Source organism: Myxine glutinosa, chromosome 7 (genome assembly GCF_964187855.1).
Source record: "Myxine glutinosa chromosome 7, kmMyxGlut1.1, whole genome shotgun sequence".
Lineage (NCBI taxonomy): Eukaryota > Metazoa > Chordata > Myxini > Myxiniformes > Myxinidae > Myxine > Myxine glutinosa.
This window is the reverse complement of record NC_136267.1, coordinates 150,561,201-150,588,217: the sequence shown is the minus strand read 5'-3', so window position 1 is coordinate 150,588,217 and position 27,017 is coordinate 150,561,201. Positions and strand designations below refer to the sequence as shown.

General features: G+C 41.8%; 1 protein-coding gene across 2 annotated transcripts in view; it reads left to right on the top strand.

Moving 5' to 3' along the window:
- Positions 1-27,017, top strand: part of LOC137431744 (voltage-gated inwardly rectifying potassium channel KCNH7) — a 559,296-nt gene that overhangs the window by 491,616 nt on the left and 40,663 nt on the right. For both annotated transcript variants that reach the window (XM_078782422.1, XM_078782420.1), the window contains 3 exons: positions 6,668-6,858; positions 14,368-14,576; positions 24,082-24,281. In XM_078782422.1, the coding sequence (XP_078638548.1) occupies positions 6,668-6,858; positions 14,368-14,576; positions 24,082-24,281 (600 nt within the window). The remainder of the gene's footprint in view (positions 1-6,667; positions 6,859-14,367; positions 14,577-24,081; positions 24,282-27,017) is intronic.

The following is a 27,017-nucleotide window of genomic DNA, read 5'->3' as shown; positions in this document are numbered from 1 at the left end:
GACTATGGGACGCCCTTTTGGTCTTTACACAGCTCCGGAGGCAGGAGGCACAGAATAAACAATAATCACAACAATACAGCACACAATCAAAAAAATATATACAGTCCTCATATCCACAACAATATAAATGACGTCAGACTATATATAATGTTACATAATTGCCTCTTTCGCTTGATTAATCTCATAGCTGTAATGCTGCAGTACCGAGTGGCTTAGTCTGGTGCTGTGCATTTCTTAAATAACGTGGAAAAAATAATTATATATATATATATATATATATATATATATATATATATATATATATATATATATATATATATATATATATATATATATATTATATATGCATCATTGTGTTTAATGTTTATCATATCGTGTGTGGTGTGCTGTAGTCAAATGCCATACCTTTCTCTCACAAAAGTTCATCATGAGATTGTCATCAGGTGTCTATATCAGATATCATGAGTAATCGGAGGAAGCTTTTTTTTGCACGTCATAAACTCGAGTTACAAGCAGTTTTGTGACCTATACCACCTGGCACGTGCTTCGAGTTCTAGTTGATGTATTTAATGGAGTGTGCAATCAGGAACATGGTGTGATAATACTTCATAAATAAGCTGGACATTTGGAATCATAACGAGTGGTATTGTCAGGGTGTAAACACCACGTCCTGGCACAGAATAAATCGAGTGCTTCATTCACCATGGGCTCCCACGACCATGACCATGGGGGTAACTCCGAGGTGTTCTTTATTACTTTTCATAAGTCATAACTATAAAACGCAGTGAGCAACATGTTCGTGGTTTTCTTCCACGATGGTCTTTCTCGTGTTTGCTGCGTGTTCTGTGTCGATCTATGTATACCTGGTCACCTGCGCTTTATCAAGTTATTGGGCATTATTCACAGCGATCTGTGCTTAACATTTGATGTTGCATTTGATTAATTGTCATGCAAGGTGGCGGCACATCCATGCAAGTGGTATCTAGACACTAAAAAGGTGCCCATCTATTTATTAAGTTCATTTTTGGGAGAGGGAAGGAAATTGCGGTTGCGTTAGAGTTGTAAATCAACGGCACCTTTATTTGCCACAGAGACAAACGTACCAGCTCTACATACCAAGCATTCGGCTTCCCCTTCTTGACCACTTTGAAAACATGGGAATTTTTTCTTTAGTTCTGCAGCGAATTTTCACTTTCGTTTTGGCATTGTAAAGAAGAAAATCAAAAGAAAATCAGACAAATGTATGCGGACTGGACTCCAATATGCATTCTCAGCCTGTTCAGAGAACTAATGAGAAAAGGTTTGATAAAGCAACCATCAGCTCCCTCAGACTTTACACACCAATGTGTACTGCACGGCATGAGGGACTGATGAAAAATTCACTGCAAAAAGCTGTCCAAACTTCTTGTATATTGACCCAGATTTGACATTTCTTACAGCAGATTTTAGAAGGTGACAGTAAACGTTCGTCCTTTATTAGACTACAGTCTATTTTTTTCAAATTGCATCCATGTCCAAAGGAAGCTCTTCAATTTGGCATTTTTAATAGGAAATAGGCAAAGCCGAGAACGCATAAACCCATTATAATTACCCTTTGGAACCCATTACAATTACCCTCTATAACCCATGAGAATTACCCTTTAGAACCCTTTAGAATTACCCTCTACAACCCATTAGAATTACCCTTTAGAACCAATTAGAATTACAGTCTAGAACCCATTAGAATTACCCTTTAGAACCCTTTAGAATTACCCTCTACAACCCATTAGAATTACCCTTTAGAACCAATTAGAATTACAGTCTAGAACCCATTAGAATACCCTTTAGACCCCTTCAGAATTACAGTCTACAACCCATTAGAATCACCCTTTAGAATTTCCCTTTAGAAACCTTTAGAATTATCCTTTAGAATTGCCTTTTAAAACCCATTAAAATTACCCTTTCAAACCCTCTAGAATTACACTTTCAAACCCTTTATTATTACCCTTTAGAAACCTTTAGAACCCTTCAGAATTACCTTTTAGAATTACTTTTTAAAACCCATTAGAATTACCCTTTAGAACCCATTATAATTACGCTTTAGAAACCTTTAGAACCCTTTGGAATTACCCTTTCAAACCAATTAGAATTACAGTCTAGAACCCATTAGAATTACCCTTCAGAAACCTTTAGAATTAGTCTTTAGAAACATTTAGAATTATCCTTTAGAATTACCCTTTAGAGCCCATTAGAATTACCCTTTGTAACGCATTTGAATCAACCTTTAGAAATCCCCAGAATTATCCTTTAGAATTACCTTTTAGAACCCTTGAGAATTACTCGGTTTCTTTTTTTGGCAAATTTTTTTTTTTAAATGGCAAAATTGTTTCGCTTTGGTCTAGATAGTGAGGTAGGAAGAGGCTAATGTTTCGCTCTGAGGACCTCAAATACAGTCACGTGAAAAAGTAAGTACACCCCATGTAAAGTTTTGACTTTTTCAACATATTTCAACATACAGCTATTTGATCTTCATTTCAACAATATTGATAGATAAAGGAGATATATTATAATAAACATCATGAAACATTTACATTTTGTAGTCCATTGTATAATTTAAATAAACATAAATGCAAATTTCGCATGTGGAAAAAGTAAGTACACCCTTGGCTCCAATAGGTGGCATTGCCCCCTTTGGCAGAAACAACCTCAAGTAGGCGTTTCTTATAACTGTCTACCAGTCTCTGACATCGACTGGGAGAAATTTTTGCCCACTCCTCCATGCAGAATTCTTTCAGCTGTGCGATGTTTGAGGGGTTTCTTGCATGCACAGCTCGTTTCAAATCCCCCCACAACATCTCTATGGGATTTAGATCCGGGCTTTGACTTGGCCATTCCAGAACCCTACATTTCTTTCTTTTCATCCATTCCTTGGTGGATTTACTGCTATGTTTAGGGTCATTGTCATGTTGCAAGGTCCATCTTCGGTTGAGCTTCAACTTTCCGACAGATGGCCTCACATTATCCTCAAGCACCCTCTGGTACAATGAAGAATTCATAGTGGATTCTGTGATGGTGAGCTGCCCAGGCCCTCATGCAGCAAAGCTGCCCCAAACAATATTATTTCCACCACCATGCTTTACAGTTGGTATCAGGTTCTTGTGGTCAAATGCTGTCTTTGGTTTTCGCCAAACATGTCTTCTGGTACTGTGGCCAAATAGCTCTACCTTTGACTCATCTGTCCAGAGCACATTGTTCCAGAAGTGCTGGTCTTTGCTGAGGTGTTCATTGGCAAACTTTAGGCTTGCCCTGATGTTCTTTCTGGACAGCAAAGGTTTCCTCCTGGCACACCTCCCATGTCGATCAAATTTGTGCAGCCTCTTTCTAATGGTAGACTCGTGCACTTTGACATCAACAGTGGCAAGAGCTACCTGTAGGTCCCGTGATGACATTCTGGGGTTCTTAGAGACTTCTTTCAGCATCTTGCGGTCTGCTCTCGGGCTGAACTTGCTGGGGCAGCCTGGCCCGAACAAGTTGGCAGTTGTTTGGAATCTTCTCCACTTGCAGATGATCTTCCGGACAGTCGAATGAGTGATTTCAAATTGTTTGGAGATCTTTTTAAATCCATTCCCAGACTCGTGGGCATCAATAACCTTCTTTCTGAAGGCCACAGAGCGCTCCATTGATCTAGGCATGGTGACACCGCACACTTCAACAAAAAAGAACAAACCAAACTAAATGTCTGAGGTTTAAATAAGACAGGTTCCTCCAAGATCCTCTCTAACGATGTTCTAATCATTTGCACCTGAGCTGGTGCACCTGATTCTAATTTTAGGTATTTGAAGTAGTGATAAATGTAGGGGTGTACTTACTATTTCCACATGTGAAATTTGCATTTATGTTTATTTAAATTATACAATGGACTACAAGATGTAAATGTTTCATGATATTTGTTATGTTATATCACCTTTATCCATCAATATTGTTGAAATGAAGATCAAATAGCTGTATGTTGAAATATGTTGAAAAAGTCAAAACTTTACATGGGGTGTACTTACTTTTTCACGTGACTATGTACAACTTCAGCAATTTTTACTTCCCAAGGAAACATATGAGTATTGTTAGCGTCGGGTGTGGAAAGATGCCTCTAACCTCAGTTACTCATGTTATCTTTCCCTATGTTTCCTCTCAGGCTCGTTGGGCTAATCTGTGAGCTTTTCCAAAAGATGAGACCATAATACTGGACCTCTTGCTTACTATATTTGTGTCTCAAGCCTTACCCCCTTATCTTCTTTCATAACTCAGTATGGTGCATTGTTTCATGAACTTTGCACCGCAAACTTGATGCTTACATTTTCACTACTAGCAATGGTACCCGCCCTATGGGCGGGGCTTCAATTGGGAGGCCCAATTGAAAAGGCAAAATATCAGAAATTGAAGGCTTTTTAATTTTACACGATTCATATAAACATCTGTTGAATCATATCACACGCAAATCATCAAAATCTAAACAGTACATGGCGCCCATTTTGAAAAAAGATTGAACTCTGCAAAACGGAAGCGGCCGCTACACGTCTTTCTCAGTCGCACGTTTATGTGTGAAGAGTGCGCGTTGAATCTGTAACATGGAAGCAGCTGCTACACCTGTTTCTCAGTCGCTTTGCACACGCTGCCGTGTTACTTCGGAGCTGCACGTTTATATAGGAAGAGTTCGTCAGGAGTCGATCTACTCTCCTGGTATGTAGAATAAACAGTATTTGTAGAATTTCAACAAAAGCCACATCACTGTTCATATCGGTAAATATTATTCCATCATGTTTGGAAAAACTGGAAAATTGGAAAACTTGGAAAACTTGGAAAAACAATGTACCGTGAAATGGGGTGAATAGGGACAGCAAGGTGAATAGGGACACAAACTGAAAAAAAGTTCGGAAACTTTTTTCGCTGAAAATTGATAACCATACTGATTTGTTGATATTTGGGTTGAAAGTGTTCTCTTGTTTTAAAAAAAAGCAACTTATAGTCCCTATTAACCCCATATATGGGTTAAATAGGAATAAATAGGATTTTTATGGCTGTCCCTATTCACCCCGTTTTACGGTATTTCACGGTATCATGGGTGACCCCGTTTTACGGGTGAATAGGGACAGTCACTAATACAAAAAAATAATAATCAAGAAATCGGGACAGTTTGGAGAAACTTTTTATCCCATATTTTTTTTCATTGGCACCATGGTTTATATTATGGGTGCATATTATGTGCCTCCATCTGAGCTATCAATTAAGCAATAAGTTGGAAACTCAGGGTTGTTTCTTGATTATTATTTTTGTGTGTGTTAGTGACTGTCCCTATTCACCTATAAAACGGGGTGAATAGGGACAGCCATAAAAATCCTATTTATTCCTATTTAACCCATGTACGGGGTTAATAGGGACTATAAGTTGCTTTATAAAAAAACAAGAGAACATTTTCAACCCAAATATCAACAAATCAGTATGGTTATCAATTTTTAGCGAAAAAAGTTTCCGAACTTTTTTTCAGTTTGTGTCCCTATTCACCTTGCTGTCCCTATTCACCCCATTTCACGGTAGCCTATTTTACTCCCAGGTGTCCCAGGAATACCCATCTAAAATATCGTTGCGATCGGTTCAGCCGTTTTTTGCGGTACCTTCGAACGGACAGACGGACATTTGGTGAATTATAGTAAGACGAGCCCCACAGAACTACCTAGTTTTGTGTTTCTTCTTGATTATTCTGAACCCTGGTGGGTGAGAATTTGACTTTGTTCATTGGGATGGCTCCTTGTATCCATGTTGTTTTCAAAAGTTGTTTTTACTTGCATATATCCATGTTGTTTTCATCAATGTGTTTGCATCAGCCTTCTTTTATAGCCAGCAGCTTACAGTGAGGTTGTTCTGTTGTAAGGAATGAAGTTATTGAGATGTGCACGCAGGATGAAGGTATAGAGACTGTTGTGAGAATCAGAGTTACAAGTTACAACATTGGCTCAGATCATGAGTTTAATATCATTCGATCCCGAACAATACCTGTAAAGAGAACCAGCGAACATCATATCAATATTAAGCATACATCTGAACTAGTAATGAGTTTACATATGAGCACAAGCAAGCCGTAACAAAGTGGCGGTACGTACCATCTAGTTATGCACCAGCATAGCATACAGTTAATGTCTCAGGTATGATCAGAGCGCTGAATGACCGAGTTCTTATAACGGCCGCGTAGCGGGCAAAAGACGCATGACACCTGGATTCAGACGTTCGACAGAATTTCATGACAGAGACCAATAATATGAAAAGGTGACAACGTGGGATTGCATGTGGTTTTCTTTTTCTGCCAAACTGATGTTAGCTCATCCATTACAGAAAATGTCCAATTTGATGGTTGGTGCAACTATATGAGATTTTCCAGCACTTGATGATGGAAGTGACAAACTTTCAGACCACAAGAATTGAGGATGCAGTGAATTATAAGATGATTCTCTAGTAGGGGTACTATTTTATCTATCTCTATTACTGGTCTTTAAAATATGCTTGTTAACGCACCAAATAAGATCACATTTTGTTTTACATTGGACATTGTATGTGTTGTTTTATAATTGAAAACCTCGGACCCTTATGTGTGCACTCACAATGATGAGAGTTTGCCGACACACCCATCCCCGTAACACAGACGACAACACTCATCGGCCTGTTGAAAACAGCACGGCTCTTGCGCTTGGTTCGTGTCGCACGCAAGCTTGACCGCTACTCGGAGTATGGTGCTGCCTTGCTCATGCTGCTGATGTGCATGTTTGCTCTCATTGCACACTGGCTCGCTTGTATTTGGTATGCCATTGGAAACATGGAGCGGCCGAGGCACAGGTATGGACGACTCACTTATTGCTGGCTTCTTCTCCCCACCCAAGACCTTCCTCCTTCTTCCATACACTTTTGTCTGCCTTCTTTTGTTAATCTTCAGCAAAGATCACATATTGGTGCATTTCACCACCTCCTGCTAAACCTGTACTATTTATCTACCCCATCACTATGAAAGGTATACCTTTGTTTAAGTCAGTTAAATGGATAAATACTCAACTTGTATATGAATTTGGTGATTCTGGAAAAACAAGGAGCTGATACTCTAGGTTCCCCACCTTTTGAATGGCATAAGGAATCGATCTGTGTAATATGAAAACTAAATCTTGAACGGTTTTTGAAATATCTCGTACTCAAGCCAAGTTACCGAGATGGTCGCCATTTCAACATAATTCAGCCAATCAAAGCTGTGACTAATCCAGACAGGAGGAAAGGCAGTAAAAACACAGAGGCCACACACTCTGCGATGTAAAAGCAACGGGCCTTGCTTTCTCTTCATGGTTGGGCATTCGAATATTGTTCACAACTTTAGATTTCACAGAGAGCAGAACCATAGGGGAAAGTAGTATTCCGTTGAGATATAAGCAAGGGCCTTGTAAGTTGTAATTCGGAATTTAAGGAATGACTTGGAACAAAGAAGTTCAAGAGATGAATCTTTTACAGTGGCTTACCATGGAAATACATGGTCTATTTTATTTAAGATACTTTTAACAATTAATCCACAGCATCAGCCTTGTCATACATGCCACTCCAGGACATGTGCACATATTATATTTGTCAATTCATTTTTATCATAAATGTGTGCTTATAGTATAACCTTACTTGGTGAGGTAAGGTGAATACACATATATCACTTGGTGAATCCACATATATTTACTTTTAAGAAGTAAAAAAAAACTACCAAGATAATAATCAAAAAAATAATAATCAAGAAATAGGGAGTTTGGAGAAACTTTTTATCCCATTTTTTTTTTCATTGGCACCGTGGTTTATATTATGGGTGCATATTATGTACATCCATCTGAGCTATCAATTTAGCAATAAGTTGGAAACTCAGGATTGTTTCTTGATTATTATTATTTAGTGACTGTCCCTATTCACCCGTAAAACGGGGTGAATAGGGACAGCCATAAAAATCCTATTTATTCCTATTTAACCCATATATGGGGTTAATAGGGACTATAAGTTGCTTTTAAAGAAAACAAGAGAACACTTTCAAACCAAGTATCAACAAATCAGTATGGTTATAGATTTTCAGCGGAAAAAGTTTCCGAACTTTTTTTCAGTTTGTGTCCCTATTCACCTTGCTGTCCCTATTCCCCCCATTTTTACGGTACCGGTGTCGTGCATTTGCAGCGTCAAACTTTCCGTTTATTGACTGTATCATTTAGAAAGCCTTTATCTAGCAGCCCAGATGAAAACAAATTCGATGAATTATTTACTTTCCTGTTGGATAATCACTGGGCCAAAAAGTATTATTGTAACTAAGATGCAAGTTGGTCAATTGTAGCCTTCGCCTTTGCCTTCGCCTATACAAATATATACAAACATACATAATACATATATACATTTATATACAATTATACATACTAGCGGATTGCATCCGGCATTGCCCGGGTTCTTTTTGAATGAATATTACTACTATAATTCAGCATTTACTCGCGGCCGTAGAAGATTGACTACTATAATTCAGCTCAGCTTTTAATTGCGAAATGGACCCAGCCCGGCCGAGGCGGCCTCGACCGGCCTCACCACCTCGCCTATAACCTTCCCGGGGCCCGTCCCGACGTTTTTGGTTCCCTTTGATTGAATTTACTACTATAATTAAGCTTTCACTCGTGGCCGTAGAAGATTGACTCCAATAATTCAGCTCAGCTTTTAATTGCGAAATGGGCCCAGCCCGGGCTAGGCGGCCTCGACCGGCCTCGCCACCTAGCCTATAACCTTCCCGGGGCCCATCCCGACATTTTTTGTTTTGGAGGTTTCCTCCTATCTTTCACCGTTCAGGAAATTAGCGCTTGCAGACAAACAAACAGACAAACAAACAAACACAAACTTTCTGTTATATACATATATATATATATATATATATAGATATATATAGATATATATATATATATATATATATATATATATATATGTATATATATATATATATATATATATATATATATATATTGTCACGTCCGTGGCCGATGAAAACCAGTCTTGGACGGATAGCCGAACAGTCGTAAATTACCGAGGCAAATGGCCGAAATCTTGGCGGTACTTTTTGGTGCATGTGGGATGGAACCAAAGTGTTTACCTGCACGAACCAAAGCCACGGGGTTTTATCCGAAACTCAACACCATGTAAACAAGACGAGACAAAGGAAATGCAACAAATAATAGGTTTATTAGAAATAATTGTAAACCAATAAAAATGACGTTTCAGGTTAAAAAAAAACAAAACCTATAGCTCTACTTGCAGAACCCCCACACGCTGACTCAAATACAGACACAATGGGGGAAAGATAAAAGAAAAATACCGACTTCGTTAGTCAGCCGACACTCAGCTTTGGCTCCAAAGAGGACTTTTGGATGCCTCGTGGTCATTGAACGGGTCCTGTATGTCGGCAAAAGGACCGTGCGTCAAGTCGATCAAGATGGCGCCGAGTTGCTCTTCCACTGTGCCATGAATGTGAGGTCATTCGTGCTGGTGGTCCTCTTGCGCTCTCCACTCCATCCGGAGCGCCATGAGCCCCACAACCCGCCGTCAACACCCCCTCCTCACGATCGAAATTGCCCACACCGCTCTTTCTCCGCACCAGGTCCACAAAGACTCCGAAGCTCGCTCCACCCACGCACACAGCACGAAACGCAGCCGTTCACTAGCGTGACCAAGTCAAAAAAGAGACCTTCTTTCTTTCCTAATGGCCACCTTCCTACGATTGCATGCGAGCCAGGGACAAAAAGTGACCGCTTCCTCTGAAAACCAGCAAGAGAGAAAGTGACAGCGAGATGCGCTTCTTCCTTTTCCAACTATACAAAAGTTCACAAAGCTCCATCAATTTCTCCTCACGAGCCACCTGAGACAAAGCAACCTCCCGCGACCGAAACCAGAATGAGAGAGAGAGAGAGTCCGTTTCTTCTCCACCAGTCCAAGCCACCCCACTCTGACGTCACCCCCGACCAATCGCCGAAGCTCTGCCGAATCATTCCATCTCTCCCCGACCAATGATGAAGCTCGGAGCGTGGCCTGTCAGTTACCTTTTGAGGCAGAATTTAGTCTCTTCGGGAATGTTCGGATTACGTCGGCGGAGGTTGGGCGGGGTTTATTGCGATGCGCTGGGTTTCCGTCGGCTTGTCGGTGTTGTTGGTTAAGGGGGCCTGATTGCATGGCTGGCCGAGTGAATGTAAAAACATAAGGGAAAATCGCAGGAGGCAATTACATACTGGGAATTATCCTTAAGCCCTATTTAACTAACACAAAACCACCCTCCGTGTGGTGACACGTAAACACCCCTAAGCTCACAGTTTTCCCTGGTTGTATACATCGAAATCTCTCCTTTGCATCCACGGTCCTAGGGCGGGTCATACTCAGGTGCCAAAATCAATCTGAAGGAAATCCTAACATGAGGGGTGTCTATATTATGTGTTTTTTTATGGGGAATTCAAATATGAGTTTATTTTTTGGATAGGATAACTCTAACCTACATCAATTTGTATTTCTAAATTGCCAATTTTACCCTTTCAAACCCCTTTATAAGATATTAAAAGATATAAGGGAAATCATTCATATTGACACTGACACAGCCAAATCAAATGTACACATTTATTAACAGGTGAACTGCATGTATATCACTGGTTACAATTACAAAGATCAATCCCCTTACTTCTTGAACTTTACCAGGTTGCACAAGTCCTGCTTTGACTCATTCTTGGACATCAGCCTCCTGCTGGTCTCCTGAGCCCTGATGCCTCCATCCCTCTTTTCCTGTGAGAAGTACTTAGCAGAAGCCTCAGTCACCATTTTAACAACCCTCTCAATGTTTTGTGTGTGGCAAAGCCAGTTGAGCACCTCCATGGGGGTGTTGATGAAGTTCTTCACCTCCGAGGTGCTTAGGGAGCAGGTGAGAGGTGGCTCTGACACACCTTCTGACCAGCTGATCAAGTTACCAATGCTGAAGCATCACAGTTGATGTCAGGTGTCTTTCTGGTCCTGACAGAGGAGTCCCCCAGCTGAGTGTCTGGGTCCCCCTCTCCCCTGATGGCCAGGATTCTCTCCACCCCCTCAGTCCTCTCCTTCTGATCCTCAGAGCACAGCAGTGTTTGGAGGATGGCTTCACTGTGGGCATACCAAGCAGATCATCTCACAGTCGGCATCACAAGGTCCAGCACCTCCTTCCTCTGGGACTTGAGGCAGTCCAGCTGAAACAAGATGTGCCTAGGCCCTTCGATACAGGAGTGCTTGACTTTCACGTTGAACCAACATGGATAATACACTCCAATGATGAATTCCACAATGAATTGCAGATTCTTCCGGTTCTTTCCTTTCAGTCCATGCTTTGACACCCAGAGCCTGAGAAGTCTGTTCGCTGTGGTGAACCAGCGGCTGTGGTTTACTGGTCCAATCTCCACTAGAGCCAGCCTTGCAGGAAGCACTCCATCCCTGATTGCACAGACAATTTTATAGCCATAGTGTTGATCAGTTGAGAGATCTTCAATGGCCTTGTCAGACAGCTTGATCAGTGGAGGGCCAACAAAGATCCGGGTGAAGTTTGGATTGATATCCAAGTCTGTAGCAGAAGCAAGGAGCTTTCCTATTGGCCCGGAAAATGTGTTGTCTGACAGAGTAGGGGCATCAAGGTGAACAATGAGATGGCGCAGGGGAAGTTCACCAGTGTGCAGGTTGCACACGAACCAGACCAGCTTTCTCCCCAGGTGCAGCTCCAGCTTCCGCATTACTCCAGCTTTCACACCAGTGTTGACATTTGTTGAGTCTCCTCCAATGGCCCACAAGGTCTTATCAAAACCCCTCTCTTTCAGCCAGGCAAACAGGACCTTAGCAATCTGCTCTGCATGTGACTCCTCTTTAGTTGCTTTCTCTGGGGTAAAGTGGAACAGATAGTAGCTACCAGGCTCACTAACAACAGTATAGTGTTCTTCCTTGATCTTTGCAGGAAAAGATTGGTCATTGCCCTCAGCTTCCATCATCACATTGGTCAGGTCAATCCACCCATCAAAGAGGATGCAGGAGATCCCCCCCTACTCCCTGCACTTCTCATCAAACTCTTCCCCCAGCTCTGTCATCAACTTCTCCTGTGCTCTATTGACCTTGTTCTTATGAATCACTTTACTTGTATTGTCTTCTGTGATGATTCCTGCATCAATCAGAGCTGCAGTTGCTATCGCTGCAGTTGGCCTCAGCCCTATGCCATACCTTACACTAGCAAGGGCAATGTTTGGAATCTCATCATAGTTTTTCTGGACCTTTGCTGAAGCTGCAGGCTCAGTGTCAGTTTCAGAGAAGAGCTCAACTTCAGTGACAAACTCATCTTCAGCACCACTTCTCTCCAATTCCAGATCCTCATCACCATCTGACAAAAATCTCTCAACATCCTTCCTGGCTGCCTTCTCTGCTGCTGCAGCATTTTCCTCCTTGCTCCTTCTCCTTTTCTCTGCATTCTTTTTATTTTCCTGCCTTTCCAATGTCCTCACCTGTCTCTTGTGCTCTGGCAGATCAGAGCTCCCCATTTGGTGGGGTCCTTTACTTCCAACCTTCTTTTTCTGTCCCTTAATGTAGGCAAGATCTTTCACAGGAATCATTTTCTCTCTGCTGCAGGAACAGTTAATATGGGCTTGGATCACACAGCCCTCACCGGCCTCACAGCCTCCCCCCTCACAACTGGTAATCTGACACTTGCAAGTCAAAATATCAAATAACTTGTCTAACTTGACAATGAACCTCTCTTTGGCATCAAGTTTGCCCTTCCCAAGAGAAAACTTCACTGCCTGATTCCAGACCTCCTTGAGCTTGGACATGATGGTCACCTTTTCATTGATAACAGGAGGCTTGAAAAGAGCATTAGCTTTGCTCCACTGACAAATCAGACCAGGGTAGATGTCAGACACGAGCTGGTCCACTGGGTAGTTCCTCCTGTCATCTTCACTTTGCTCCCTCAAGTAGATGCCATACCTCAGGATATCCCTCACAGTTGGCAGTTCAGACACCAACAGCTCCTGCCCAGTGCCAACAAGATTACTTAAATGAGAACTTGATTTCATCCTTGTTCTGACTTGAGCCATTTTTAGTAGTTCACACTGAAATAAAAACAATAATACACAGGTAAGTATCCACTACAGACAGATATTAAGGTATTACACAGGTATTACAGAAAACCATCAAAATATTCACTTCACAGGTCACTATTTTCCTTCACATGTAACTCAGGCTGGCAATAGGTAAGTACACAAATCAATTAACAAATATAATATAAAACAAGGTAATTTACATCTAAAATTATTATCTATTTGTTCCTCAGGTTCCTTATCAAAAACGTACTTACTGGCAATGCCATAAGAAGAGAAGAGAAGACGGATGGATAAGGATTGCCAACCTCCTCAACATCGAGCTTTCAGCAACAAGATGGCTACAACTGCCGTCCCAACAGGAAGTTACCAAAATAAAAGCCTGAACTTCAAAATAAAAAACTTCTCTTTTTTCCAGAAGAATAGCAAAATAATCAAAAATTTAATAATAATCAACTGCAAATTGATGTAGGTTAGGGTTATCAGAACTTTTTAAAAACCTCAGATTTGTGTTCTACACACCAAAATACGTAATATGAACACCCCTCTCGATTGATTTCCAAAAAAAAAAAAGTATGGCCCGCCCTAACGGTCCATGCTAATCTATATGATCCTATTTCCACTATGGTATTTAATCCCCGACCCCACAAACGTAACAATATATAATCTATAAGGCATATGTACCCCATGCATATTGGAATAAGGAAAAAAAAAATCCATAAGTGCATGCTATCATGTCGGACAACTCAGTGGTGAACCAACTGAGCTACCCTGCCGTCTGCATAATCAGTCTGTAAAGTAAAACAAGGATAATATTCTGTGAATGTGCAGACTGCAACAAGCAAAAACTGCTGCAGATCTGTTATTGACCACAAACAGGATGATGCATCTGAAGATGTCCAGTATAGTCAGGATCCAAGAGGTTATTGCCAATTTGGCACATTTCTGGCATCACAACAGTCAAGTGGTTTGTACATAATTTCCATATAATGTATGATAAAATGTTTTAGTTACTTAGCAGGATGACCGACCGATGACAATAACAAAATGATAACAGTAGTTGTACAGCATAAGTCTGACATGTTAAAGAGGCAATTTGACATTCAAATTGTATAACTAACATTTCTCTATAACAACTTGGAAAAAAAAATAGGCAGGTTGCTCACACAGTTCAAGGTGAATATTAATAAGTGATGATGTTTCCATCTATTGCATCGCCTTTCAGCAACGGGATCGGATGGCTGGATCAACTTGGGGAACAGATTGGCAAGCAGTACAATATCACAAATGCAGCTTCGGGACCTTCGATTAAGGACAAGTACGTGACAGCCCTTTATTTCACCTTCAGTAGCCTGACAAGTGTGGGCTTTGGCAACGTGTCGCCAAATACCAACTATGAAAAGATTTTCTCCATCTGCGTCATGCTCATCGGCTGTGAGTGCTACTTTATTTTCTTTGCACCGGATGTGCATTGTATCTCAAATGTCATTATTTAACTCGAATGTTAGGATGACTGTTATGTATTAATTATTTTGTGGATGTTGAAAATCCTTAAGTGATTATTTATGTCACTGTAGGGTTATATAATCTGCACATTCTAATGTGTACTACCATTGTGATACATGTTCTTAAGCAACATGTGAGCTCATATATTGTATGTATGTATATACACTCAGACCCTGCATAACACTACCCCGCATAGCACTGATTCGTTACAACACTGTTTTTAAATTATATTCAATTTTCTATTGAAATAAAAAAAATGACAAAAATTCATTCCAAACAACACTTAAAACTTCTAAAGAGCGGCCGCCATTACAGTAAACATTCAATCAGCCAATGAGAGCGCTTCACATACGCTCTGAGCCACTCGCAGCCAATCACGTATCAGTTCAAGCTCTGCCTCCACCGCGTGTGTAAACGTTCTTGCTCCCTCGCAAACTTTCCCCATTTTTTTCACCCATAATGTCTGGAAAATGGCCTGCAACTTCCAGTGAGGGTAGTGCATGTAAGATGTCTAGGAGAAGCATTTGCATGTTTGTGAAACTGCAAGTGATACGGCGTTTGGAAGCTGGTGAGCGCCAGGTTGATATCCGCGCCTCTTTGAACTTGGCTACATCGACGATCAGAACAATTATAAAAAATGCAGACAAGATAAAAGCTTCTGCAACGACGACCTCAAAGCTACCATCAAAGAAGGTGACTCGTTCAAGGAGCCATTTGCTTGAAAAAATGGAAAATAGGCTTAATATATGGGTGGATGACCAAACACAACGAAAAATGCCAATAAGCCAGCTGATAATAATGGAAAAGGTAAGAAGCATCTTCAATCATATTCAAGAAGAAGAAGAAGATACATCGGTAACATCCACAGGCAGCAGAGGTTGGTTTGATAGATTTAAATAGCGCAGTAACATCCATAGCATCCACATCTGTGGTGAATCTGCAAGCGCTGATCACCGGGCAGCCATTGAATTTCCCGACAAGCTCAAAGTGATCATTGAGCATGGAAACTACCCTCCTCAGCTCGTTTTCAATGTGGACGTGACTGAGCTGTTTTGGAAGCGCATGCCGTCTTGCACATTCATTTCCCCTGAAGGGTCGCATGCGTCAGGATTCAAGGCCTCCAAGGATCGCCTTACGTTGCTGTTTGGTAGTCATGCTTCGGGAGATTTTAAGGTGAAACCTATGCTTGTGTACTGTTCAGAAATCCACGAGTGATGAATGTGTTTTCAAAGAAAAAGTTGCCTGTCATCTGGAAGTCCAACAAGAAGGCTTGGGTGACAATGGCCACTTTTCAACAGTGGTATGTTTCAAGTTTTTGCCCTGCTGTGAAGCGTTACTGCGAGGCAAACAATCTTGAATCTAAAGCAGTGTTGCTCGTGGACAATGCTCCAGGCCACCCAGACAACCTTGAAAGCCTCCGGACTTCACCACCTGTCGAGGAGGTGTCCCTTCCTCCCAACACGACTTCCCTTTTGCAACTTATGGGCCGGGGGTTATCACAAATTTTAAGACATACGGCCTAAGACAGACCTTCGGGTACCTTGTTGAGGCAACAGATGGTCCCAATGAGCAGTCAAGTAGGGACTTCTGGAGGTCGTTCAACATTATAAAGGCCAATTGGAAACATCGGCACTGCCTGGGAGAAAGTCACCAACACCTGCATGAATGCTGTGTGGCAGAAGGTACGGCCGGAGGCATGCAAGAACTTCATGGGATTCGAGCTGTTGGTGCAATCCATCACCAGCGCCATCGTCCGGGCAGCCAACCTAGTTGGACTGGACAAAGTCGATGTTGATGATGTGGATGAGCGACTGTATTTACATGGGAATAGCCTAACAAATGAGGAACTGCTGGAGACGGAAGAACAGCATGCTACAGGAGAGGCCGAGGGCGCTGGTGCAGATGAGGTTCAACCTCAGCGACACTTCACCACAGCCATTTTGAATGAGGGCCTCACGAAGCTGAACGAGGTAATTTGAGTCTTCTCTGAAAATGACCCGGATTAGAACCACAGCACAAAAGTCAGCAGAAATTTGCTCGACGCAGTTTCCAGCTACAGAGAAATGCTCCGGGAGTAGAAGCTCTGGGCAAGACAGTCAACGCTGGATGCCTACTTCAAGAAGAGATCTACAGTTTTGCAGGAGGATGAGCCACGGCCTCGCCCATCTTCCCAACAGTAGCTCTTCCCACCTCATCGTAAACATAATCTAAGCTCTGACAAAATTCACTAGTGAGTGTTAATACAGGATACGTATGACTTACTGATGTTATTTTACGTAGGTATTAACAAATTTTTATTTTTAAAGAAATGACGCTGTCGGGAAATGCATCTTCATATCTGTCATGTTATAATCGCCCCGCATAAAGCTGATTCGGTTAACACTCGCATTTCTAGGAACGCATCCCAAGCGTTAAACGTTAAACAAAAGAGCTCTATAGATATATACAGTCACCTGAAAAAGTAAGTACACCCCGTGTAAAGTTTTGACTTTTTCAACATATTTCAACATACAGCTATTTGATCTTCATTTCAACAATATTGATAGATAAAGGTAATATAATATAACAAATATCATGAAACATTCACATTTTGTAGTCCATTGTATAATTTAAATAAACATAAATGCAAATTTCACTTGTGGAAAAAGTAAGTACACCCCTACATTTATCACGACTTCAAATACCTAAAATTAGAATCAGGTGCATCAGCTCAGGTGCAAATGATTAGAACATCGTTAGAGAGGATCTTGGAGGAACCTGTCTTATTTAAACCTCAGACATTTTGTTTGGTTTGCTCTTTGTTGTTGAAGTGTGCGGCATCACCATGCCTAGATCAAAAGAGCTCTCTGAGGCCTTCAGAAAGAAGGTTATAGATGCCTATGAGTCTGGGAAGGGATTTAAAAAGATCTCTAAACAAATTGAGATCAATCATTCGACTGTCCGGAAGATCATCTACAAGTGGAGAAGATTCCAAATAACTGCCAACTTGTTCAGGCCAGGCTGCCCCAGCAAGTTCAGCCCGAGAGCAGACCGCAAGATGCTGAAAGAAGTCTCTAAGAACCCCAGAATGTCATCATGGGACCTACATGTAGCTCTTGCCACTGTTGATGTCAAAGTGCACGAGTCTACCATTAGAAAGAGGCTGCACAAATTTGATCTACATGGGAGGTGTGCCAGGAGGAAAACTTTGCTGTCTAGAAAGAACATCAGGGCAAGACTAAAGTTTGCCAATGAACACCTCGGCAAAGACCAGCACTTCTGGAACAATGTGCTCTGGACAGATGAGTCAAAGGTTGAGCTATTTGGCCACAGTAGCAGAAGACATGTTTGGAGAAAACCAAAGACAGCATTTGACCACAAGAACCTGATACCAACTGTAAAGCATGGTGGTGGAAATATTATGGTTTGGGGCAGCTTTGCTGCATCAGGGCCTCGGCAGCTCACCATCATAGAATCCACTATGAATTCTTCATTGTACCAGAGGGTGCTTGAGGATAATGTGAGGCCATCTGTCGGAAAGTTGAAGCTCAACCAAAGGTGGACCTTGCAACATGACAATGACCCTAAACATACCAGTAAATCCACCAAGGAATGGCTGAAAAGAAAGAAATGGAGGGTTCTGGAATGGCGAAGTCAAAGCCCGGATCTACATCCCATCGAGATGTTGTGGGGGGATTTGGAACGAGCTGTGCATGCAAGAAACCCCTCAAACATCGCACAGCTGAAAGAATTCTGCATGGAGGAGTGGGCAAAAATTTCTCCCAGTCGATGTCAAAGACTGGTAGATAGTTATAAGAAATGCCTACTTGAGGTTGTTTCTGCCAAAGGGGGCAATACCACCTAAAAGAGCCAGGGGTGTACTTACTTTTTTGTGAAATTTTTGCGAAATTTGCATTCATGTTTATTTAAATTATACAATGGACTACAAAATGTAAATGTTTCATGATATTTGTTACATTATATCACCTTTATCTATCAATATCGTTGAAATGAAGATCAAATAGCTGTATGTTGAAATATGTTGAAAAAGTCAAAACTTTACATGGGGTGTACTTACTTTTTCACGTGACTGTATATATATACATTGTATATGTCTTTTCGATTGATTCAACTTTCTTTCTGAGTGGATGAACTAATAACTGGATGGCCACGTGGTGATTACACCACCATCAAAGCTATCATTCTGCTCAATCATCGAGTAGCCATTGTAAGATTGCTTCCTTCAGGATTTTGTTATTACTCTCATGTGGATAATAAGCACCCATGTTGCTGATGAAGAAAGTCTTCGTGTAATTTTCATGGATATGAATAATTTACAGTACATGTTTTGGCTTAAATTTATCATTTACGTTGACAGTATATTTTGTTTGTTAAGCTGCTTTACATTTCATGCTTCAATTTGTTTGTAAGGTGTACAAATATGATAGAAAAAGGATACTCATATAGTTCACGGTCTGCACATTTTAGAATCAACAGCAGATTGCCTTCTTCATTTTACACATGAAACATTTTCTGTAAAAACCAATGGAAATTTAGGATATGCTGTGTAGTTTTCCAGAATTGTTTCATAAGAAGGTATTGACAAATAATTTCAAGTACGTCTGCAAAAGATTGTACAGAACACCAAATCATGTTTTATCCTTTTTTATCAAATGCCTCAACAAAGTGAGGTTTTTGCATGTCAAGGTGGAATCTTATGCCTCTGCTACATTTTGCTGGTTTTGCCCTTTAGATCCTTTTCATTTAATCATGGATGTCCATATCAAACCCAAATATATTGCACTGTATATTTATCTGGTTATATTATTTAAAAGATGAATGTGGATTATTTATAGTTTATATTTTTGCAAATAATCTATTCTTTAAAGTTCTGAAGATGGCTAATTGCTGCTTCTTCAAACTCATGAGAATGTTTATATTATAAAATAATATAGTTTATTATAATGATGAAACCTTGATAATATAAACTGATTTAGTAATTCACATACTTTTCCAGGTTACGAAGCAACACATTCACCAGATTTGTGTGAAATTATAAGTTGCCCTTCGCAGTGCTTTTGTGATGATAATGAATGTGACTGAACAATTGTCTTTGCAATGCCCTAAGTTTGCAATATTAGACAATGAATTGCCCCAGAGCAGAGATATGCAAGAGCATGCAGGAGTATTGCAATTAGATAGCAACATATCATTGGTCACTAAACTGGCTCCCAAAAATGAATCATCCAATGAGTTAGCAGCATGAAATTTAGAGCTTTATTGCGCACAAGATGAGGGCAATTCATGAACATAATTCTTTGACTTTCAAGAGGATTTGAAGAGAACGGCAAAGTGCTTTAACCGAAGAGACCTTGGCGACCATCAGTATGCATTGCATGCCAGAAACAGTTGAATAACCTTAAAATGCAACGAATTGCAGTACTGGCAAATCAACCATGAAGGCAAATCAGCAATTTGGAAAATCACACGTGAACAGTTTTTCTAGAATATTCTATTAATACCAAAGACGTGATGTATGGTGCTAACAATCACTGCTTTATCAATCATCATCATATTTATGGGCCATATTTATCTATACACATGTAACAACCACTGGAATTTACAATTATGAGTTGGTTTATTTTGTCACAATCTGTAGGCTTGGATTTATCATCGTACCATGGAACTTTGCTACTGGTTATAGTGGCCAAATTATCTAACAATTGGAAAAAACCTTACCGTTCCATTTCCGACAACATATCGGAGTAAACAAATGTGTATTTTTTTTACGCTGTATGTATTTCAAAAGAGACTGACTAAGTTAGGTGTTGCCTTTAATTTACATGACAGTTGTACTGAGAAGGAGAGGGAATAAAAACAAAAATCAGGATCCCCAGCAACATGGTGGGAAGCTGAGCTTGGAGCGGAGTCCTGAACCCTGCAGAAGACAACTAAGCAGAATTTACACAGTTTTGACATAGTGCCTGAGGAAGTCTTCGTTAAAAAATGGACAAATATAATTTCCAAATTTCCAAGCAAGGAATTAAGACAAGAAGGAACAAGACAAAATGAGGGACTTATCAACATCAAGGACAATTATATAGTCTGGCCACATATGGCGTTTGGACAACAGATGGTCAAAAAGAATGGAGAGTTGATAAAACTGCTGCATACGACAACGAAAAAAGCGTGGAGAGACTATATAACGACAGAAGCAAGAACGAGAGGCAGAAGGCTTGAAGACCTGGCACAAGATCTAAAATAGTGGAGAAAAGTTGACAATGGGGTGAGACATAGTGCTGTACATATTTGATTGGCGGACTGAATGAAAATGAATGAATGATCGTTTTAAGGCCATTTTCCCTGCTAGAGTGGGGGTTGGCCTTGCGGGCCCCATGAGCTCATGGTTCCCTGTTTGAGGCAATGTTTTTTTTATGGCCAGATGCCCTTCCTGACGCCAACCCTTAGTCGCCTCTTACGATGTGCAGGGATACGGTGTACCTATTCTAAATCGGGGTACACACCGTGGTCATTCATCCCAGCAAGCTGGTACTCAATTTGCTGACCTCGGAAGGATGACAGGCTGAGTCAACCGCCCTGGCGTTAATTCAACAATTGACCGGGATTCAAACTCGGGATCCTCGGATCCCAAGCCGGCACCTTAACCGCTAAGCCAACACCAGGCTAGGTGATTTAATGCATTTTTCGGGTGACATAGTCACAATTTCGGTCTTCGGGGCCGGCCGATAGGCACAGTGTGACCAGAAGTGACGAGGTTCTCCTGACCACGTGGCCCTCGACTTGGTGGGGTTTGTCCGCACAATGTGGGCGCTTTCAAGATGAACTTTAGCCGGGGAGCATTTTGGCACCCCGGTCTGATACTGCCGCCCACGCGCAGAACAACTTGTGAGTGCACGTGGGTCCCGGCGGTCCCACTGGCCTAGCGCTACCATGTTTAGACAGCGAACTCCGTCCCCGGGCACTGGCACCTACTCCCGGAAGTTTGAGAGAATAGCGGCGCCAGGCACGGTAGGACACCCGCGGAGCCCCGGCGGACCAGGGACGCGCGAGCCTACGCGTTAGCGTGCTACGGCGGAATCAACGGCTTTGGCCACGGCCGGGCCGATACTCGGCCCGGTCGCACCGGAAATGGCCTGGTTAGACGCCTGCGCTGGAGAGGTTGCGGGCGACTGAGATGTATTAACAAATTAATTAATTAATTTGAGACGTCCGATTTCTAGTGTTTGGAAATTTGGAAGAGCTTGACCCTAGCCTTTCCCTTGCGAGGGCAAGGAGGAACTTAACGCTTGACACTTAAGCTTAGTTTGAAGTGCACCCTGACCAGCGCTCACGGTGGGACGGCAAGGCAACCAGAAGGGACGAGGTTCTCCTGACCACGTGGCCCTCGATCTGGGAAGCGAGAGGCGTTCCATTAGTGGACGCGCCCCTCACGCCCGACTTTTGGGTGGCCCCGGCAGGCCGTTTGTTTTGACGTTCCGTGACAGGCCCCGCACCCCCACCTCCGGGCCGACCGGGCGACCGGAATGAATCCCGGTGTCCCGATCCGAACCTTCAGAGCGGGCCGGCTGGGGAGTGACTGGCACCCCGTACCTGCACTTTCCGTCCCTGCGGTCCCAAATACCGGAACCACCCGAATACCACTTTATTCGACAAAATGAGGTGCGGCCTACATCTAGGCAAGGCCGCGTGACGTCATCGCACTTTCACCTTAAAATACTTATTTTATATAAGTTAATATTTTGATATAAGCCTTAGAAAACCAACCCTATAGAAGTCAATACCTCCAACGACACAGGCGCGCATTCGTGCCGCGTGACGTCATCGCGCTTTCACCTTAAAAGACTTATTTGATATAAGTTAATATTTTGATATAAGCCTTAGAAACCCAACCCTATATAAGTCAATACCTCCAACGACACAGGTGCGCATTCGTGCCACGTGACGTGGTGACGTCATCGCGTTTTCACCTTAAAAGACCGATTTGATATAAGTTAATATTTTGAATTCGTCGGTCGATTTTTGCCCAATCTTTGCAATAACCCGGTGCAATAATCGAAAACCGATTAAAAATGGCCCCTCGCTACGATTTTCCACGATCACATTTTGTTTTCACCACTTCAAATCGACCGAATTTCACCAAATAAGATACCACACTTGATGCGGGGATCTCATTTTCGTGGCAAAACTGTACACAGAATTCACATTCGTTGTGAAATGGAGCCGTGCACCATAAAACCAAAATTTCCTCGGAATCGAGTCGTGCCGGGGACGTGATGACGTCACTGCGTTTACAGGCTTAACCGGCAATTTTATATAAGTTAATATTTTGAATAACTCCGTCAATACCAGTCCGAATTTCGCCAAATAAAGGTTCCCGTTATCCACAGATACCCCTGTATCCTCCTAGCGGCGAAGTCAGGATGAATTTCGCAAAAAATAAAGTCCTTCGGCGACGAAAATTTAGCATGGGGTTTTCCTATGTAAATTTACCCTGAAGTAATTTTACCGAAAATCCTGGAAATTTCGCGGGGCCAGTTTCTGTCGAGTGTTAAGACGTACTAGCGACTGCGAAATCCGGAATCAGAATTAAAATCCGAGCCTCCGTTAGTTCTAAGGGCCCCCCACAACAAATCGCATATATTTCTAATGAAAAAACTCCGGAGTTCCTAAATCCCAAATCCCATGCCATCCGATGTCAATCCATATATCCACACCTCGCTACGAACGTTATGCATCTAATGATAAGCATAAGAACCATCAAAAAATATTTTAAAACCACTTTATTGGACAAAATGAGGTGCGGCCTAGCATCTAGTCAAGACCAAGTCACCCAGGCCGACCACGCATCCCGACCCCAAATTCCTCATCGACGATAACCAAGCAATATATTATATGTCTCGCACCGTACATACCTCCTTCTAGTTCTTGTTCTTGTCCTGATATATTGGACAATACTTGCCCTCGACAAATTGCCCTCATCTTGTGCCCAATAAAGCTCTAAATTACATGCTGCTATCTCATTGGATGATTCATTTTTGGGAGCCAGTTTAGTGACCAATGATATTGTTGCGGTTTTGAGTTTGTACAGTGAGTCTAATAAAGGTTAAAATTTCCCCCTCATAGTTAGTCACACAAGCAACATGTAGCTCACGACTAGGAAATGCTAAATTAAATAAGTAACAAGTATTGTCCAATTGCTTTGTGGATGGCATATAAAATCGGTCTGACAGGGTCCCTACTTATGACATCGAGGGTTCTTCTTCTTCGCATCACACGGTCCATGCAAAAACCGATACATTCCTATCAATCTCCATTGTGGCATTTCTTCCCTACCCCCTCAAATGTAACAATACTTTCTGAACGCACTGTATATATATATATACATTGTATGTGTCTTTTCGATTGATTCAACTTTCTTTGCGTTACCTTCCAGCTCTTATGTATGCCAGCATCTTTGGGAACGTGTCTGCGATCATTCAGCGTTTGTACTCGGGCACGACAAGATACCACACGCAGATGTTACGCGTGAAGGAGTTCATCCGTTTTCACCAAATCCCCAACCCACTTCGGCAGCGCCTCGAAGAGTATTTCCAGCATGCCTGGTCATACACCAACGGCATCGATATGAACATGGTTTGTGTCTTTCAACCCCCAAATGCCTGATAGCTTAGTTGACTCATTCCACTTTATTATTCCCACTTTCGTGAATACAATTATTGACTCGATGGGAAGTAGTGGTAACAATTATTGGGTTGAACGATTTTCCTATTCGCGTGTTCTGAAGTTACTGATGTGTATAAAGGGGGCATTATACGGGTTTTCTCCCCTCACTTAATCTTCACTTGATTATCTTCTTGAGCTGCTGTCATAAGGTAGACAACAACGTAGTCCCAAGAACCCAAAGTATCTGCCATATTATTACGAGGATCACTTTTTGAGGACCAAATCATGGTGTTTTCACTTTCTCTTCTCATATCTTTGTTCTGAAGGCTCTTTACAGATTGTCGGATTGTCGCTGATACATCTGACAGCCTCCAATTTTATTCTACGTTTGTTGTAATAACGATAGGTATTGCTTTGAAGTTCTGCTTTATCGCTCCCTATATGGCTCTGACTATACCTGCACAAGGTCAGTACATCTCACCTTTCAGGTTGCCTTCCCTTCGGGTTTTTTTCAGATCCTAATAGTTGATCACTTTTCTAATTTCCGCATCATTTATTCCAAAGAACTAGATTCTCGTCTCTGGAACTAGATTCTCGGAGCCCGCTAGGGGTCTGCAAAAAGTTCCCGGGGTCCTGAAAGGCCTGTCCCAGGGACTGCACAGGCTCCACGGAACCACCGGGCCTTTCTGTACCCGATCACTTTGTCTGGTCATATGTAAACCAACCCACGTTGATGGACCATGATTCATTGTCCTGAAAATGAAAGCACTATGTACTATTTAGAGTTGAAGACCCTAAATAAAATACATGGAACACCGAATTGCCGAGTTGTATATTGATCTGATTAACCAGGTTGTCATTTTAACTTGCCCAAGACAAAATGTGATTGATTGCGAGTCTAAAATATATGGTTTCCGAGTCCATGGATGAACAAAGTGCTATGATGTGTTTTTTGTTAATAGTCTTCCCCAATGAATAACTTGGAAAAAAGAATGATACCTGCCTAGATTAGAGACCGTCTATGAAGTTGTCTCTCAAACATTTGTCGTCCCTGCAGCAACTTGTCTCACCAAATGATGGAGGTTAATGGCAGCGCTTAGAAAGAACAGATGCTTTTCCGAGGAACCAGACAGGCCACGGATGTAAATTAATGATGAGATTGGTTCAAAGGATGTTGCAAATTGCCCTCGAGGGCAACCAACCCCAAAGGAAAAGTGAGGATCCAATGTCAATCATGGTGACTTGCATGCTTAGAGGAAGTTTGTGAACTGTGATAGTCGAGGGCCCCTGATTCAAAGATATAATGGCAAGGAGTGAAAGTTGCTTTCATATTCTACCAGATTTGGCGGTCTAATGGTTAGAGCGTCCGCTCCGGGTCTCAGAGGTCAGTGGTTCAAACTCCGGCCAGATCCTTCCAAAGAATTGAAAAATGGTACGTTCTGCTTCTTACGGACGAACAACCACCAGAGGTTAGCACTAACAGCACAGGCTTTCTGTCCTAATGGCCTCCTGCATCTAAGTTTCTTGAAAGGGAGCATATTATATTTGACAAAACGAAAATTATAAAGAGAGAGATGACTTCAAGCTCGTGTTTTTAGTCCAGGACATCCATCTACTGTTGAGTTAGCTGATGTGCAACCATATTTTATGTTTTAAAACTCATCCTTACGCCATTTATTTTTTCAACACCATTAAGGTAAGCGATCGACATGACATGAGTTGTTAAATGGACCGTATACACTGACGCAGTTCGTGCAGGCTATTCTCGCATGAATATACAGTCACATGACATTTGCCAGCAATATGAACATATCCTAGTGGGATTCCCAGGCATTTTCATTGTATTGATATTTACTGTGCTTTGAATTCTGCTGTTTTGCATTTAATTTTGGCTAACAGGATGGCCGAGAGGTATCCACACTCGACTCTGAGCTTTGTACACTGGGTTTGAATCTTGACCCAGCTAAAAACTGTCATCCTAGTGTTTCACAGGCAGAGTGGTTCATCAGTGTGTACCATTCCTCGGATGGAAGTTAAATTTCAGTGTCCTGTCTGCTAGCATTAGTGGGTGCGCGTTAAAGATCCCACGGCATCCTTCGCGATGAGTAGTTGAGCTAACTCTGGAACCATGGCCAAATTCCTGCTCTACCTACTGCTGGGAAGGCAATGACAAGCCACCCAAATAACCCATGCCCAGAAACTGCTTTGGCAGTAGTGAACCCACCTTCGGGCAGAACAGCAGAATACAAAATACATTTAATTTAAAAAACGCAACAAATATTGTTCACTTTTGCAGAATGAGAAGCAGACAATTCGATAAAACCATGAGATCAACTAGAACGGCACTTTGTACAGAGCATACCTGCACCAAGCCAAACAGTTTACATTTTGTATCCCACCGATAGGCCAGATCTGGATTCGGACCTGAACCAAAATGTAATCGGCTTGTTCTTGTCAGCTAACCAACTCATCCGGCAAGTTTTGTTACAACTCGTCCACAACTTTTTGAAATAACATTAGTCTAGTAGGAAGACTAGGTCCCCCCCTGCACCCCCCGGAGATATACTTCTAATCAGTGTTTCTAGATTGGAAAAAATGTGTAGAAAATGACTAGCTATGGCCCCAAGCTGAAAAAATGTCCCACATACCATTTTTATGCAAATTACTGCTGCAAATTTTATGCAAAATTATGCAAATTTTATGCAA